This window comes from Vollenhovia emeryi, unplaced genomic scaffold (assembly GCF_000949405.1).
Source record: "Vollenhovia emeryi isolate VEMERY1.0 unplaced genomic scaffold, V.emery_V1.0 DF939153.1, whole genome shotgun sequence".
Classification (NCBI taxonomy): Eukaryota; Metazoa; Arthropoda; class Insecta; order Hymenoptera; family Formicidae; genus Vollenhovia; species Vollenhovia emeryi.
In genome coordinates, this window is record NW_011967213.1 from 554,652 (window position 1) to 573,186 (window position 18,535).

The 18,535-nt window shown below is 51.3% G+C and overlaps 1 protein-coding gene and 1 long non-coding RNA gene across 2 annotated transcripts in view; one reads left to right on the forward strand and one right to left on the reverse strand.

Annotated features, from left to right (window-relative positions):
* The window catches only part of LOC105565332, a 94,261-nt gene extending 92,917 nt beyond the window's left edge, over positions 1–1,344 (reverse strand). Inside the window, exon 1 of the mRNA XM_012018428.1 lies at positions 607–1,344. Within this exon, the coding sequence (XP_011873818.1) occupies positions 607–1,344 (738 nt within the window). The remainder of the gene's footprint in view (positions 1–606) is intronic.
* Positions 1–13,758, forward strand: part of LOC105565331 — a 49,785-nt gene extending 36,027 nt beyond the window's left edge. The window contains exon 4 of the long non-coding RNA XR_001009187.1: positions 12,019–13,758. This is a non-coding gene — a long non-coding RNA (uncharacterized LOC105565331). The remainder of the gene's footprint in view (positions 1–12,018) is intronic.
* Positions 13,759–18,535: the final 4,777 nt, after the last annotated feature.

The window sequence follows — 18,535 nt, forward strand, 5'->3', positions numbered from 1 at the left end:
GCCATATCGTTCCGTATAATCGCGTAATCCAATACGGAATACACATAACTAAAACGCGCCGATCAGAGCGCGATTTCTCGTTTCGCAATCTCGGCAAGAATGCGCAAATGTAATTTCAAGAGCGTTTAAACGATGACATGAGATCGTGAATCATTATACGCGAGAGCAACTTAACAATCTTCAATAATCGTGACCTGAGAAGAGTCTCAGAATACTTAATGAATACCGTCGATTAATAGATAGACATAAAAAAGCGTGTGTTCTAAAACGAGCATAAAAAAAAGATAATGAGAGAGTATACGACTGTGTTGTACTATTTATAACAAAAACTACGTAGATATCGCCACGTGGAGTCGATTCTAGCCAATAACATCGAGAACAATTTAGTTATTAGCTGACGAATTTTTTGCTTTCGCAGAGAGAGAGAGAGGGGTGGGCAAATTTTTCGTCAAACGCTGTTAAAAAAATGAGAGAAACTTGAGAGAAACAATCGTTCGACGAGGAGAAACTGCAGATCCAAGCGCGGAATTTTTTCACGCGCGTGTAAATGGTAAAAAAATTGATACACTTGGATTTGGAGCGAAGACGGGAGGGAAGCAAACTCACGGGCATCGGCGGGTGAAGTCCGCGGAACGCGGAGCTGCTCCACTTGCGCTGCCTGGCGGGATGATAGTGGCCGCTCCTGCTGTAGGCGCTGTTGTTCTGATGATTGCCGTACGAGCGCATGGCGGGCCGGAAGCCCGGGTACGGCACGCCGTGTTGGAAGTCGCCGGCGTCGAAGCGATGATGATGGGGCTCGTGTAGGAAGCCGTCGTTGGGGATCGGCGGCAATCTGCCGTAGGCGGCGGCCACGGCGGCCGCGTGTCGGTCGACGTGCGACGGCGTCGTCTGCTCGTGGCCATCGCCGATCTTGCCGATCGGCCCGTCCGGCGACGGGCGTCCGGTCGGGAACGACGCCGGCATCATGGCCGGATGATGATGCCCGTAAAAGGGATGGAAGCCGAAGGAGTTGGACAGTCCCACGGGACGGTATCCCTGATGATGAGGCGGCGGCGGTGGCGGCAGCGGGGGCGGTTGCCCGGGAGCGTCGAGAACGTATCCCGGCTTCTTGTCGCCGTAGTGATAACCGTCGTTGCTCGGCTGCTGCCGCTGATACTCCTCCCGGGGTTCACCTTTCACCTCAACGCCGGCCTCCGTGGGCTCGGGCATCTCGACTTTAACCCTCACACTGTCGTTCCTGTCTACGCCGGGCTCGCTCTTGATCGCGAAACCGAGTGGCGACCTCGCCGGGGGACTCGTCGTGCCGGAGTCCTCGTCGCAGCCACCTACGCTAGCCTGCTGCATTCTCGGCAGGTTCACGGCGACTCGACGCCGCGGCGGCGTTCCTCGTGCGACCGTGACGGCGTCATTGTCCCGCGAATTGATGATACGACGGTCCTCGGGCTGCGGTTGTCGGGCGAAAAGACCGGCCGTCGATCGGCCGCGAGATTGCACGAGCGTGGCGAAGCGGAGTACACTGGATTCGTCGACGTATGACCCCGGGATCGGATGCGCATTCTTTAATTGCGAAAGTTACTCAAAATCCCGGAACGGCCTAGCTTTTTCGGGAGGAAACAGGGCGACGACAGGGGCATCTCTCGTGGCGAGAATATCGCGTCGCACGGTCCGTATAGGTGCGTGAGGATTCCGTCAGAGCGTCGCATTCGGCACCAGGAAGAGGAGGAGGAGAAGGAGGAGGAACGCGTTCGGTGCGCGCTGCAAACGCATAGCTGACGTATAATCCTCCGGAGCATTCGTGATCATCTTAGTCCCGGGGCATCGGTGGGATTTCCCGATCCAATTCCGCGTGCGGAAACCCTCGCACGCGGAACACACGCGCGCGCGTGTGTATGTGCGAGCCTCTCGCTCAGCGGACGGGCGTCGTCCCCGTCCTCCGTGGACGACACACGGTGGTACAGGAGCGTGGGTCGGCGGTCGCGCTGGATTTCGGTCGCGTGGAGGGGGGAGAACGAAGGGAGGGCAAGGGCGGCGTGACAGTTTCCGCGTCACGTGTCCACCGACCTTAGGCCCCGCCTACGACTCCGATTTTCCCTAACGAGCCGGATCGTTACCTGGCCCTTCCGAATTCGTCATTCATCGCCGAATCACGGAATCGCAAAGGGTTGGGGGGGGGGGGGGGGGGAGTCCGGTCGGACGCCAGAGATCGAGGAGGGCGGAAAAACAAGTGTCACTTTTCACCGGGAGCTCCGAACCTCTTGTCGCGCGGTCTCTGTGTGTGTCTCTATCTCTCTCTCTCTCTCTCTTTCCCGCCGCTACCACCCTCGCTCGCCCACCACCTCCTCTTCCTCCTCCCCCTCCTTCTCCTCCTCCTTCCCCGCTTCCTCCGTCCTCCCTCTCCTCTTCTGCGACAAACCGCCGAGCGTGAAGCACCACGCGAACACCGGACGCGCGATTGGCGCGTTTTCTTGCCGCTACCGCCGCCGTCGTCGTCGCCGCAGCCGCGAGAACTCTTTACGGTACACTGCCTCGGGAACGCATCGCGAGTCTCCCGCGCGGAACCACGTCAAGTACCGAACCGGGACGGTTTCGGCCGACGCGTGTGCGGGCCGGTACGCGTGCGATACGCGTGTGCGTTTGCGTGCGCTTTCCGCCGGCTCGCACACAGAACACGTATAGGGCACCAACGGTCGTCGTATCGTCGTTGTCGTCGTCGTCGTCGTCGTCGTCGTCGTCGTCGTCGTCGTCGTTGTCGTTGTCCCCGTTGCCGTCGCCGTCGTCGTCGTCGTCACGAGCAGCCGTCCGGTAATATCACGAAGGCGACGAGAGAAGCTGTCGGCCGGCGCGAAACACGCAGCGGGGCCCGATACGCAGAGGAAGGCCGGCGGCCTCGGTCGAGCTGATCGCGTACGTACGAGTTTCGTTCCACGCAGCGTGAAACTCTTGGTGGAGGTGCGCGGCGCGCGGCGGCCACCACCAGTCGACGGGAGTTTACGAAGCCGCCCGAGCGCGGCCGAGAGAGCTTCGATATATCTCTCTACCTACAGAGTATTCCGGCCGCCTCCCGCCTTCTGCGAGCAAGCGAGCAGCACCGCCGCCGCCGCCGCCGCCGCCGTCGACCGACCGACAGACGGACGGACGGACAGACAGACCCACGAAGTGGGCTCACCTTTTGTGAGGCCGTCGGGTCCCTTGCGCTTTCGCCGATCCCGCCGAGAGGCGAGCCCTCGCCCCGGTAGAATTCGTACTTCATCATGTCCCGAGTCTAACGAGTTCGGTTCGAGGCGACTGAATCTTAAGGTCGGAGCGTATGCTCGGGAAAAGTAAAAAATGGCTCTCGGAGCTCGCGGCCGGGCGGAAGGGGATCGACACCGATCCGGGCTTTCACACATCATGTCGCTTGCCACATACGTTTAAGCCTGTTACGAGACGTTTGGGGGATACATTGATTGGCGGAGTGATCGCGAATGATCGGAAACATGGAAATTACGTTAATTATACGGCGACGTGTACGCCGCGAATTTGATGACGATAAATGTTAATAATACGGGGAGCGGGCGAAAAATCGGAGCAGTCAATGATCCCGAAAATACATTTCATTCAATTAAACGGCGGTATTGAATCCCGTAAAACCGAGACGGCTGGTTACACTAGTTTAGGGTATAGGGTTCATCATCGAGCTCAGGACGAAATCGATGCAAAATTGCGTTTGCAATTTTGGTTATCCGCGCGTCTCGTGTTTCGGCGCCGCTGTGTGTTGTACGCTCGTTACGGCGTCAACCGAGCGCACAACTCATTTGTACCCGCAACAATGCGCATTTCATTCGTCAGGCTTAACCGACAGACCTCTCCTCGTCCACCGATATTCCGCGCGCCTTTCCCGAGCGCGTAAGAGCGATTTACCCCCTTTTTTTTCCCCACCTTCGCGCTACTTTGTATCGCCTGCGCCCGGCGGTTACGATGAGAACCGTCGGACGCGGCTCCGCCGCCTGTGCCCCGCCGCGGCGCGATATATCAGGTTACATATCCGTTGCGTCATGTAAATTGATACCTGTACACGCTCGTACACCGATCGGGCATTTATTTAAGCCATAAATTATCGTAATGTCGATTGGACACGCTCCTAGGTACGATTTTACTAACCAGAGCCCGTCGGCGCGGTTGCGCTCGAGGCTGCTGCGGAGACAATAAAACGCGCGTTCGCGCTGATGGCGGCGCGTGCTTAGAAGCCGTCGTATTACGCGATTACAAACAAGGTAGCTGCGCGCGCGGGCGTCGTAGGTTTGCGACGACCAGAGGGGGATGCAGAAACGGAATCATCGTCTCTCGTCGCTCATATATTTAGTTGCGAGTTAAATCGCGCGATCACACTTTCCGCGTGTAAGCGAAGCCGAAGCGGTGACGCGGATCGATATCAGGAATTCGAAAGCGTTCGGGAGCGCGAGAGCGTGGAGAGCGCGTTTTACGTGTTTTTGAAAACTTGGCGCAACCGGAGCTCAGTACATTTATATTTATCTTGAATATTATAACGCGGAGAGGCATTACCTTTATTATTACGAACCGCGCCCTCGAGTCTCGTTCAACGCGAATGACAAAGGGCCGACCGCTATCAACGAGTCGCCGACGACGTCGAAGGTTCACAGCGTATCGTAACTCCCTGTCGGCCCTTCGATCTCTTCCCGATCGCGTGGTACTCCGCCATGTCTTTGGTCCAAATCCAGTGGCGTGTGTGTACGGACGTACTACTCGTCAAAGCTACACTAGCGCACACACAACAATTCGACCGATCTCTTTCGCGAGGCCGTGTTTTGCGCAATTTCTGGTTTTTGCGCTTAATACATTCTGATCCAGAAAGAGCGTTTAAGCACAAAAAACTACAAATTGCGTGAAATCAAGACACGACCTTGCGAAAGAGATCGGTCGACTTGTCTTGTTGGTTGGTCCACAAATATGATGACGGATGCGCGGAAGGGGACGACGGAAAAGCAAAGAAATGACAGAGTGGGCCTACCAGTTATACTACGGTTTACGAGTGGCATTCCCCTCGGACAGCCACTCGTCCACTTTCAACATTCATCCCCGGAGTACACCGCGGATCCTCTCTCACGGCGATTTCTTTAGCTCGTATAACCGTCACGCGGATAGAGATTTCCTCCGCGTGGAAACGGGGCTCTTTTACGAGGCGCCTCCGCGTTTTGTCTCGCGCGGCAGGTAAAACGACGCGACGGCTCGGTGCCGCGGGTATTGCGTACAGAGCGGCCGTTGCGGGCTGCGCCTTTCGAGGTAGCCTACGTGCACCCATCCGTATATACCGCGCTGCCGAGACAAAAGGAGCAGGAAGGACAGAGCCCCGTGGGTCCCCTCCTTCCCTCTCCCTCTGTCTTTCTCTCTGCCTTTTTCGCTCGCTGCCGCCCTTTCCTCTCCCTCTCTTCCTCCCGACGCGCAGCCCGTCGATACTCGGCTTATACGACTCGCGGGGCGAATCGATGCGTGTGTGCATGCACTCTCTTCGCAGCGGGATGACTGGTGAGAGAATTCAATTTCCGTCGTCGTTATCGTGCCTCCATCTTCAGCTCGGGCCACGCTCGGATCATCCTCGCTGACTCCTCGCCTTCCCTCCTCTCTCCCCCCCCCCTCTCCTCGTCGCCGCCCCGCCGCGCGCTGCCTGTCGGCAGTAACGAGACAAAGCCGTCATTGCCTTCGCTCTCGCTCGCGCGCCTCGTCCTGCGACCTTTCCGCCGGATGGACCGTCAAGAGCGCGCACGTTATCGACGGAATTCTCGATAAGGATCTGCCCGAGCGACCAGAGTCTAGAGCGCATGTTTAATTATATCGAGCGAAGCGGAATGGGATTCACGTCCCGACGCTCGCTATCGTATCGCCGATCGATTCAGGCCAGACTCGATCTAGGCTCATAATAATGCGAAAGACGATCGGAGGAAATTCCTCGATTCCCTTGTCGGGACGCAACGATCCGATAGCAATCGTGTTTATAGGCTGCCGGGCAAGTTGAGTGAAAACAGTTGTTAAGGCCTGTGTCCACGATGCTAGAACTTGGTCCAAGTTCAACTTGCAGCTATTCCATAAAAGCTGCAAGTCGATTGGCTACACATTTCTCGGAACTGGAACGTGGACCAAGTTCCAGCAACGTGGACGCAGGCCTGTGGAACACCTGAGGAGCAAAATGTCGTGAGATCGTGCATAAAAATCCTTACTGTAAACTCGCTCGAACCTCGAGAGGATCGGTAGCGACAATGAGACCGTCGATACCCGCAAGTGCCAGACAAGAGACAAGAGACGCGGCGAGTCGAGTCGGAATTCGATAAGATGATTCTGCACGCGACTTGTTTTGACGTATCTCGCGCAGAAAATGACCGTCATGTGCTCGGACGCGAGCATCGTCGGACGTATCGGGATCTAAAAATCGCCCGCGACATACGCGCGACTCCGCCGCTATCGGTCGCCGCGCGATAACGCACGTCTCGGCGCGGCCCCGCGCCGAGCCGCGTGCTCGGTGAAGCGATTACGTTTCACGACCGGGCGAATATAGTCCCCGTTACGCAATCGGGCCGCGCTTCCCAGCTGTCCGGTCGGCAGTTTAGGTAGAGACGGCCTGTTCTGGACGTGGGGCAGCGCGAACAACATACGAGCGTGTATCGATCGCGGCGATCGTTACTCCTTTTATGCGTTTTCATCGTAAACCCGAGGCGATAATGCCCGAGCGGAAAACGTGCCGGGTAATTTATTGACATAATTGATCTCACCGATAGATAATTTTCTTCATTTTTATAATTAAAAGATAAAGACGGGTGCAACTCGTTCCTCCTCGCTTCGCATTTTCGCCGCTCCTCGATCATCGAGTTCTCCAACGCGGAGTAATATTCGCCCCCCTCCCCCGACCACGCACTCGCCGAGAGTCAACGCGGGGGAGTAGCGTGTACGGAAGGCGTGCGAGCGGTGATTGCGAGTCGCGCGGGGAGACGCCGGCGGTCGCTTCACCCGGGTTAAGAGTGCAACGTCCCGATGTTCCGGCGCAAACTAACGCGGTTACGCGATATATCTATACGGAATCGAGAGACGCGAGACGCGCTCGCCGGGGCCACGGATCTATATTTCCGTCGCGTTCGCTCGCATCAGCGACGCGATAGCGCGTACACGCCCAACTCGAGGCGAGCCGATCAATCCTCGGACGGACGCACCTAAGGACACCATCGGCGCGGACCGCTCTCCGCCGTTCTCGCGTTGCAGCAGCAACGATCTCCTGCGCGCCGCGGCTGATTCCTGGAGAACGACGGGGCGTGTGTCACCAGAACTCTGGGGACAGATCGGGCCAATGGGAAGTGGTGGAAGGCGTGGATCGCGGCGGCCACGGAGGACAGTGCGCGCGGACGACACGGACGGCAAAGTAGGGGACTCTCTCTCGAGGCGACACGGGAACGGGTCTCCCCCACCGTCCCCTCGCCGGCCCTCCCGTTGCCCCGCTCCCCCGTGCGGGATCTCTCGGTCGCAGAGTCGCCCGGTCCGTCTGGTGGGAAAAGCGACGGAGGGGTCGTAGGAGAGGTGACCCGGCTGGTGGGGGCGCCGATACACGCCCATTCCCTCGTGGTGGGGCGCCGAGGAGACGGTTCGCGGGAGACCCCCCTCCCCTTGTCTCGCTCGCTCCACGACCCCGCCGGCGGCGCGTGTGGCATCTGGTGGTACAGATACGACATCGCGCGGCTAGCGCAGGGAGATCGCCGCCGAGACCAGCCGCGCGCACCAGCGCGGGAACCGCTCCCGTCGATTCCGACGGGATACGTTGTGTAATACGCATAGAATGGTCGCAGTTCGAGATAAACTCGAGACAGAGGTCGATTCTCGCGATGTTGGATACGAATCTGAATCTCGTACTAAAACTTTTCACCGAAGCCTCGTTGAATTACAAACGCGAATTGAGCTCTCTCAGCTATCGACGAATCGATCCCCGAGGAAGGTGTCGATGCTCGTGTACGCGGAAAGAGCCGGCAGTCTTAATTCTGGGATACCCCGCGTATCCTCATTAGGAGAAAATCCTGAGACATCCCGTATACGTCGCGCAACGGGGATCGGTAAGCGGCCGGAGCACGTGTCACGAGCGATTGACGGATCTCTTAATTGTGGATTTTCTCTTATCTACTGTCACCCTCCTCCCTCCGGGCAGCGCTAAGCTCCCGCGGATTAGTCTCTCCATCAGCGACGACGCCCACGTCGGACGCCCAATCTTTCTCCCCGATAGCCGCTCACTCTGAAGGCTTATTGCAACCATTCGGTACATTCCAGCGTAGGAATTCTCGACGCGGTCGACAAATATCGCTATCCGCAGCCCAGAGTATTCCACGATCCGATAGTCGAAATATCTGTCATTCTGCAGGTACTAATTACTCCTTGTATTACATTTCGTCGATTACGTATCAGATTTTGCGGTAAGTGAACGTTTCAATTAACGGTCGTTAGTTTGCATTCGGGAAATACGTTATTGCGGAATATCCGAACATTTGGCCGACTTCAGCGGGACGTAACAACAATAACGTAACCGTATACGTAACGGAATGATTTATGCGGATCAATAGACACTGACGCGGTTTGTATTTCAATGCTCGTTGAAAAACTGCTTCAGCTGACGAGTACTAGTATCCGCGAAACGAGCTTATTAAATGAAGAAGCTAACAATTATCGTTAACTACTCTCGTTTTATATTCTGCAATTGCACGTGTACGACGTCGTTAACGAGACATCTCAAATGTGTACAGTCGATTAAAATTTAACATGGCTGATTAAGCAGTCTTATATTGGCTTTTTAAATCACTTTCATGGAACAATATAAATAACATTTGCAATGCAGTGAACGATAATCCAAATAAATGTACAGTAATGGACAGAACGGTTGCGACACTCTTTTTTTCAGTGAGTTTAGGAACGTGCGTTTAGATTACGTTCCAAAATCTTCTCCAATGAGTACTTTACTCGATGGCCACTCCGGAACCATTCCAATCTGTTCCTCGAGTAAAATTTTCTCCGGGAAAACTGTTTTGGAACGGAAACCTGAATGCTAAACTCATTAAAAAGAAAAAAGTGTCGCGGCTACTCTGTCCGTCACAGTACATTGCGCGCGAGCCTAGCGAATAATCGTCACGAACTAATCAACCGTCGCTACAACCAACCGCCACTAATCAACTACTAAACTGCTGCTCGTCCGATTCATCAAGCTAAAGTGCCGTGCACTCACGCGGACACGACGACCGCCGTGCATCGTCCGTGCGTGCTGCCATCAGAAGTCAAGTCAAGAACATTCGTGAGATCGCGATTAATCTAACGAGAAGCGCATATCCGTTTCCGATGTAGACGCGAACAGAGCCCCCGGAGTCGGGGCAATTTGGATCGCGTCCCGCGAAGCGCGCGGGGGGGGGGGGGTATAGTTAGATGCCCGGAGTCTCTCGTGTCGTGGCGGCGACGGGCGCTCGACTTCAACGGAAATCCACTCGAAGCGAGAGAGCGACGTGTATATCCGTCGGCCGGTCCAGGCCTCGTGCACAGGCCGAGACGCGCGCGCGAGGGCACGAGATATAAACCGGGTTTTTCTTTCGACAGTCACTTGACATTAAAAGTCACGGTATTCCGTGCAGCCACCCGTCTCCCCGTCACGTCAGGTTGACGGATCGGCGCGCGCACTCAGGAAATTAGGCAATTTCCGGGCCGCGCTCGCTCGTGTCTGCATTTAATAGCACCGCGCCAGTTACTTACCAGTTCGGCGGAGTCGGAGAACGTATCGTGGTCGGGACACGACGAGCGGTATCGTTGTACGACAAGCGGGGCGGGCGGGCGGCGCTCGGCCGTGCCCCCGTGCTGTATATCCACCCGCTCTCTTCTTCATCGTCAGACCAGACGTCCCATGCCTGATCGATCGCGCGCACTCGAGTCTTCGTACGTGCTCGTTTGCGGGACGCGCCGGACTCGCGCTTATTAGTTTGCTCGCGATTCACGGCTGCCCTGTGCTTCTCGCGGGTCGCACAAGGGGGTAACCACTCGATGTACCCGTGGGACAGTGTCACCGAGATCATTATGAAATCCTTACGAAATCCCCGTGTAATCGTTTTGTCTTCATTTTCAAATTTCTTCACTTGTTAGACAGTAAACGTTAAACTGCAGATCGTACGTGACGGGACGGAAATGCGTTTGTTTGGCGAGTTTACAGAACCCGTCGTAAAAACCGTTTGCATTTTCGTCGCATCGCTTTAATTCGTTTCCCCTCGAGCGTTAACCTTCGTGCCCGCCGCTATTACAGTCTTCAAGTTTGTTAGAGATTATTATATGTATATAATCTTAAGCTTACTTATTTTGAGAAGTCTCAATGGCCGCATTCACCAGAAAAAGTTGCTTCGCAACTATTGTAAAGATTTTAAATCTGATTGGCGTGTGCTCTTAATTATAGCAGAATCTACGAGCATACTCCAATCAAATTTACAAATTTTTCTGCTGAATGCAGCCATGGTCGTTTTACTTCTCGGCCTAGCCCTCTCGTTCTTGATCGAACTACTCGTATATGCGGCGATCACGGGCTGTCAAGCAAATATTTCAAGTCACAAAAATATTCGTCAATGCGAAAAAATATATGTTTCGTAAAATGACTGTAGGTTTAAATATATTTGAACTAAAGAAATGTCAGCTAAACGTCTTTAGTCATTTCAATAACTTTCTCTCAGCGTATTACAACATTATTGATTACAAATTATATCTAAAATACTTTTTATTCGAACGCATACGCAATCGCGCGCAGGCTTCAAAACGACGGACGCTGAAGTTGTTCGGAGCTTTTATTAAGATCGGTCCACGCTGATCGCGGAAGCAAATAGAATCATCGCGATATCCTGCAAAGTGGTGAACAACGCGACGGCGTGCGACAATGTTTCGCGCGCCGGGCAGGTATCGTTAGGAGCGCATAATGGAGCCTCTCTGTCGGTGGTGCGCGGTGGTCGGTGTTGATAGCCCGGTACGGTGAGAGCGAATCCCGGGGTCACCCCCGGGGTCACTAATGACATACGCAGCCTCTCGCCGCGTATACGCAGACAGCGCGGCGAGCACACGCACGCACGCATGAGCTGGCGTACGCACACGTCGGTCGTGCACGTGCGTACGCGAGCGCACGCACGCCCGCCCGCGCGCGCTCTCTCGCGCATCCCACACGGAACGCAGACGCAAAAGCGAAACACGAATTGGCCTCATCAAAGCGAGCAAACAATGCCGGATGCCGCCGATGGTTCAACAAACGTGTGGTTAGCCAAATCACCGTACGGCACGTAGTGCACACCGATGCCGCACATCGAGAAATGCCGAACAATGCAACAACGCGCACCGATGATACGCCGACTGCGGTGCATCGACGGCACGATGCGGCGGCGGCCCTGAAATGCGCAACGATCGCCGTGTTGTGCCGCAACGATACTTTAACGGGCTCGCATGGACGATGCCGTCCTTACGCGCGGCAATAGCTCTCGTGTTTATTTTCTTTGCGTGAGACGCTCACGTCGGGAAATTGCACGGTGCTCCCTTTCTCTCTTTCTCGCTCTCTTCTCTCTCTAGGTGCAAATATGATGCTTAAGAAATAATTCCGAGACGAGGGTAGAATTGTGTACGCAGCGATGATTATCTCTCGGCGGAGTTTTCTGCGAGAGGATCGAGCACGAGCGACATACGATCCGGCGAACGTCTCGTTATTAGTATCGCCCGTTTCGATTGCACCTTGTTGCGCTTTTTACATTTCAAGTAAAACAGGTGTGTATTAAGGCTTCGATGGAAGAAGATCACTCGCGTTGTAACATTGCCGAGGAAGGATTTTGTATTAATGAGAGATAAATGGAAGCGCGGACAAGTTGGACGTACCCCCGTGTACCGAAAGATGTAATTCTTTCTTCATTTCCAGGAAGACAGTTGGGCCAAAGGGCAACCTCGCTTTTTCTCTCACGATTCTTGAATGGACACTAATAGGATCGAAATTTCATTTCGCAGACGGGAGGAAGCTGTTCCGCGTTGCCGACGAGGTATCGACGAGTCTCTGACGGTGGTTACACATGTGGAGCAGGACAGAGGATCGGCTTGGAGGCAGAGAGGAACCGTCTAATAAAAATGTTAATTGCACGGCTCGTTAGAAGACCCCCCGCGATGCCTGCTAGAAGTTCAGCTGGGGTCGCCTCGCGGGGAGTCTGCGAGTATTTGCCTTTAAACCTTCGTCCTTTTTCTCGCTTTCCTTTCCTCTCTTTTTTTCATCCATTTCGCCCGATTATTTATCGCCCGACGGATCGTATACGCGACCGCGTGCAAATCTGGATTATACTCTCTGTCTCTCCCCCCCCTCTCTCTCTCTCTCTCTTCTCTGCTTCCTAGATCGAAAAGAGAACTAACTGCCGTCGTAATGAGGCTGGAGTTTGATAGCGTAATCCAATTACTCTCGTGCGAAATCTTCCGCGATCTCGGAACGGCAAATCTATAAAATGCCAAGTGGATCTCGAAGCATAATTTGTCTGCGGAATTTATGCTTCTGCTTTTGTGACGGTGTTCGCGATAAAACGATATTGTTAGGGATCGCGTTTGCGAAATATTCACGCCGATATAATCTTATTAATCCTTCAACAATAAAACGCGTACACGTTTGAATATTAGAGATAATGTCGGCAATTCTCACATTGTCAGTTTATTTTTCCTACAGAAAGGAGATGCACTTAATGTCTTGGAAAAAAACAAATATATATATACATATATATTTATTTACTGTTTCCGGGATCGATAGTGATTTAACATTGAATTACCTTCTTACGGGTCTTAGAGAATTATATGCTCTTAGAAAAAGAACATATTCATATCATTATGAATCGTACAATTACGTTTACATACAGATTAAAATTTGTAGGGGGAAGAAGGCCAATGCGAGCCAAACGCCGGGGATCGTGCGAAAATATCCAACGTGGAAATTTATTTATTCTTGAAATTATACATTAATCAAACGTTTCGATCCATTTTCGGATCATCCCCAGTGAGACTAAGAACAGAGAATTGTATAAGATGTTACATAGACATAACCAATATAAAATTTATTATAAAAACTTTAATAATACCCGGATTGATTAACACGCAGAAAATTAAATTAATACCTCGATAGACAAATTATGTTAGACGCTAAAATACGAAAATACATTGGCCTTCTTCCTCTCAAATTGTCATCTGGTATATTCCCATGGGTCCCCAAATGGTGAAAGTCATAAAGAGAGAGTGAGAAATACAGATTTGAAAAGCTAAGAGAACGGAGTGTGTGTCGTTATAAAATGCAAGTTGAAATTAAATGTTTTTCGGACACGCACCCGAATCTAAGAGAGGACAATCACGTCGAGCAGTAAACAGCTGACTGATGTCAAAAACAGTGGATCTATGTATTTACGTATGCTAAGAGTTGTGCTTAAATAATAGTGTGGGGTCGTAATAATAAATAAGGGTTGCCAAAAGTGGTTTTAAGGTGGTAACGCAACTGTCGAGGCGCAAATGTTCAAATGTCATTCAGATTATTGATGATAAAGTCATATGTGTTTAAAAGGTCGGTATCTATCTGTAGATTTAATTTGTTTGATTAAATGTACAGATTAAAATTGTTCAATATATATAATTTTCTTTACTATAAAACCGAGTGGGAGAGTTTTAGCGTCACAGCGAGGTCAGGGATAATTTTTGTGCCTATCCTCAAGGATAAAACTGTCATATTTGCTAATGTTTGCGATAATAAAAAAATGTAAAAAAGAAAAAAATGATTACTAAACCACGCTTGGCATTTTTCGCAAACGAATTGTTCTTTCGACTCCGCGATCAATTCGCGCCAGGCAATTAAATGTAAAAAACACATATTTGATATATAAATATCGCGGCGTGTACATTTCTCGCGCTACAGTTTTCGTTGCGCCATATTAAAAACGAATATTTTTTGCAATAAATTGCGCATTCCCTGGCCGGGTGTAACTCAATTTCATCCGGCTTGATCTCCATTTCATCAATTTACATAACCCTCCCCCTGTAATACAATGAAATCAGTTTGAGAGATAAATTCAATAGCTGCGGCAACTTTGCCTATACTTCTGTGCCCCGAAAGAATTTCGTTTGGTAATTCAATCATGAACCGCCAATAAACTTGCGGCAAATTTGTCTACCGTTTAACGCAGAACAGAAAAAATTTTTCCCCTTTTATCACTATAATTTTATCATCTGCAGCAATCGTTTTTTTCCTTGTATTTTTTTTGCAAAAATTTATACCACACTTTATACCGTCTTTCTCAAAACACTTGTTTCTCTTTCCGAAAGCATTTCTAATGTCTGCACACGCGTTTTACAACAGAGTTCCTCCCGGGGCGGTTATCTCGCGCCGAGAAAGAAGCGGCCCCGTCCTTTTTCCCGGCAAAAAGTCAACGCCAGTTGGCAAAAGCGATCGTCGCTTCGGGGCGCGGCCGCACGGTTGGTCTTTCACATGAATTAACGCGCGGGCGGAGACCACTCTCTCCTCTCTGCCGATGCAGTGGCGCACTTTGTGTTTTTGGGCATTCAGACGTACATACGGCGGAGGAATACGCGCGGTTTGTCTGACTTGGACACGCGCGTACACACGCGAATAGGTCGAAGGTGCGGGTGAATACGAGGCTGAACGGGAACGAGAGAAGAAGAGAGAAAGAGAAAGAAAGCGAGAAAGAGGCAGAGCCCATTCAGACATTGAGGCAGTTGAACCCTCCGGCAGGCACGTTGGTCCGTACAAACCCTTATTTCCTTTTATACGTGCATACTGTATATTCCCCAGGTTTTAGGCACAGAAAACTAAAAAGCTAATTTACTTTAAAAGTATCCGGGCGCACCGTCGCGTGAGGGGGAGAGAGAGAGAGATAGAGAGAGAGAGAGGGAGATGAGAGGAAAGTGAGTGCTTCATCAAACGTGAGCTTTTGAAAAGCTAACCCCCCGGGCTAATGCAACCAACGACAGATTGGTGGTGGCCGCCGATTCTCTATGTTCTTTTTGCTCTATCATTCTATCTTTCTTTCCCATTCTCTCTCTCTCTCTCTCTCTCTCTCTCTCTCTCTCTCTCTCTCTCTCTCTCTCTCTCTCTGCATACCTAGTGCTTATTCACTTCCACCGATACGGTGGCGAGTAGTCATTTCGCTGATAGCTCAAACGGATTGCGAAAATGTCCAAACGTGCCTTCATAAAGACGTTGCGCGTTGTGACGATTCGAGAGAGAGAGAGAGAGAGAGAGAGAGGGGGGGGACGAGAGCTTTGGAAACGGGGGATGCTCCCGACTAATTCTGGGTTTTAAATCAAAGTCCCGAAAGGTCAATGCGTTTCGGGGATTTGGATCCTTTGAATCCGCATCGGGCGGTCAAAGCGTCGTTTGTCTCTACCCGTGTGTTATCGTTATTAAATAAAGCGCACGAAACGACAGAGGCCGAAGCCACACGGACGAGACTTTAGAGAAACGCGGGGAAGAAATTTGAGAAAATTTGCGATTGAAATACCGTACGTGCGAAGAACAAGCGATCGGTACGAGATTACAATTGATAATTGTTTGTCACGATCGCCGAAACTGCCGCGACACTAAAACTCAGCCTGAACGTACCGGAAGTACTTAAAAATGCCTCGTTCTCCTTTTCGCCGATTCATAATTTTATTTCCGATGAGCTCTTTTCACACAGCTGCAGCCGAGTCAATTCCTTCTCTCGCATAATTACACTGCTTTGCAATTCTAAAGTCAGTCGCGCTCGTCGGACGATCGTTTCGTCACAGTCCCGTGGAGGGAAACCCGTGGACGCGTCGCCACGGGAAGGAAGGGGGATAATTTTTTTTCGCTCGCACTCTCCCGCCGGGCGCGAAGAGAATCGCAGTTGTCTGCGAGGCGACACACAGTCGGTCTCAGGGCCGTCACGTAAGTCGCCGCATTAAACGCGCCATTATACTTGTAAATCCCGAACAATTAGCCGTAATCAAGCACAGGAAACCACCGGGCGAGCGAGTGGGTAACGCAATTATTTTTAAATAGGATTCCGCGCCGGACCGTGCGCGCGCGTCTCTCGTAAGGACTCGGGTCTACGTCTACGGGTCGTGATTATTAATCCGTGCTCGCGAGCTCGAGAGATCGTTAGGCAGATTGTGCAACAAGTGCATAAGCGCGGTGCCGCGCGAGTACGAGCGACGCGCCGGAAGTCGTGCGCGTCGCACCGCCGGCACCTGCCCTGGGCTTTGACATCGTGATTGTCGATGGTCTCCGTTCCGTTTCGCGGAGTTAACGAGCCCCGAGCTTATTCGCCGAATAATTCATGCGCTCACTTCTACGCGTCGAATAATTGCATCCTACGGAAGCGCGCGCGCGCGCGCGCGCGTCCGCGAGCGCGCCGTCGCTCGAAGCGTCGATCCGGGATGCGTTAATGCTAATTACGTGATACCGCCACTGAATATCGATTTGGCCGCCCTCGGTGCTTGCGTCGCGTCGCGTTTTTCTTCATCGATATCGTCGCACCCTGCAACTACGCGATCGACTCTCAATCGAAGAGATCGATGATTCGTCGGTAGTTGTTGCCTCCTATTTTACACTTTTATTATATCATAGCGTTACACCCACTGCTTTAACTTACTTCAGCTGATTATTCAATTGATGCTTTTTGCGCTTTATTATATTGATTCTTAGTGGACCTCAAACAGATATTCCAGAACAAAACAGATTTTTATTTAAACAATCTCTCTCTCTCTCTCTCGGAAACGTCAAATAAAAAAAAACAAATCGCTATCGGTACACGTTCTCTTCGTGTCGATTTCACTCTCTCGCGTATCGCGCTGATAGACCCCACCGGATGTGTCCCGATTGATCTCGCGAAAGTTCGCGTCCAAAAGGAGGGAGAGAAGAAAGGGAGAACGAGGGTAAGCCGCTTCGACGGTTAATTCCACTAACGGCTCAGCGCGGTTAGAGTCGCGAGAAAAATGCGAGTCGGCGACAAAAAGCTGTCGGCGAAACTCTGTCACTCTTGTTTGCCGGGGCCAATGATCCGATCGACGGTGGCTTACAAAAGTTTTAATCGACGTCCGTCTCGCGCCTCCTTCATCTCCGTCGACCTTCATTCCGGATGGCCGAGCACGCGCTCGGCTACTCGCTTTTTTTTCCCCTCAACGATCAATCTCGCGCCGAGGGATCTAATAGAATTAGGAGCCAGGAATGCACTTTTCGCGCGCGCAACCGAGACCCGAGCGCGTTAGGTCTCGTTAAATTTCGCGACAGGTTTGAGAACAACGCAGCGCGACGGATGTGTAAGTTTCGGAAGGCGTCTTCTCCTCTTTAATGCCGACGAGCCCCATGGACCAAATATCGATCCCGCGCGCAGAGCGTACCCCACCGTTCTGAATTATCCCTACGTAGGAAAACCGACTGACGTCATAGCATATATCCTCTTTAGTAGGTCACCGTGCCAATTTTCGAGATGTAATTGGGAGAGCCGGTTTCTCGAACGACACTTTTTGCAAGACGCAGGATACGACGCACTCCTGTCGAATGTTAAACGAAAATCTATAGAAATAGGATTTCCAGTTTGCGCACTTTGCTGCTCGAAAAGTTTTCGTTAAAAAATATTGGGTATACATTTGAATGGACACGAATAAAAACTGATACGCCGTTACGAGTGTGTAGAAATTATGAAAAAATTGCGGAATGTAAAAATGTGAATTCAGCCGCTCGACGTGTCCTTCATAAAGCCGCTTTCGTGTTCAAGGAGACTCAAAGTCGACATCGAATTATCGTTGAAGACACGATAGTCAGTCAGCTGGCAGAGCACGTTCGCGCACTCCACTGAAACTTTTCTCGATTCTTCAGCACCTTCGCATACAACTTCTATTCAAAGGTAAGCATATTCGATTTGCAATCTAATCGACGTGCCGTGGAATTCGAGCCGACCTTGAACTCCACGCGATATATCGAACGGTACATCATGTGCTTTTTCAGTATCGCCAAGGATTGCAATGGCTCCTTTTTACCGCTACTCCAATAAGGATCGTTTCCCATTATCGGTACGGTCAGCCTCTTTCTCCTTTTCCATTTATTTTCGCAATGATCTTTTCAATATTCGAACACAATATATTATGTAGAGTAAAGTTGCACGATGCGGATAATTTTTTATACACGGCTTCTGCAATATTGCTTATAGCTAAGGAATAGTCTGTTGTGTATATTTACACAAAATATTCTTTTCTACAGGAGAGCATTTAAATAATATTAAAAAAATATTACAAAATCAGGCTTACTGTAACGAGTTTGAGTGCTCTTATTGTCACCAGTGGTAAAATAAGACAAAAATGCAAAGCTTGTAGTCGATCAGACTGGCAAAGTTTCAGTAATAATTTATTTACGACGTTTCGGCCTAATTCCAGGTATTTGTCAAGTAACAATATTTAATATCGAAACTGTTGTTATCAGAAAACATAGGGAGTGCATGAGTTTGTATCAGCAAATTCACGAGTCAAAATG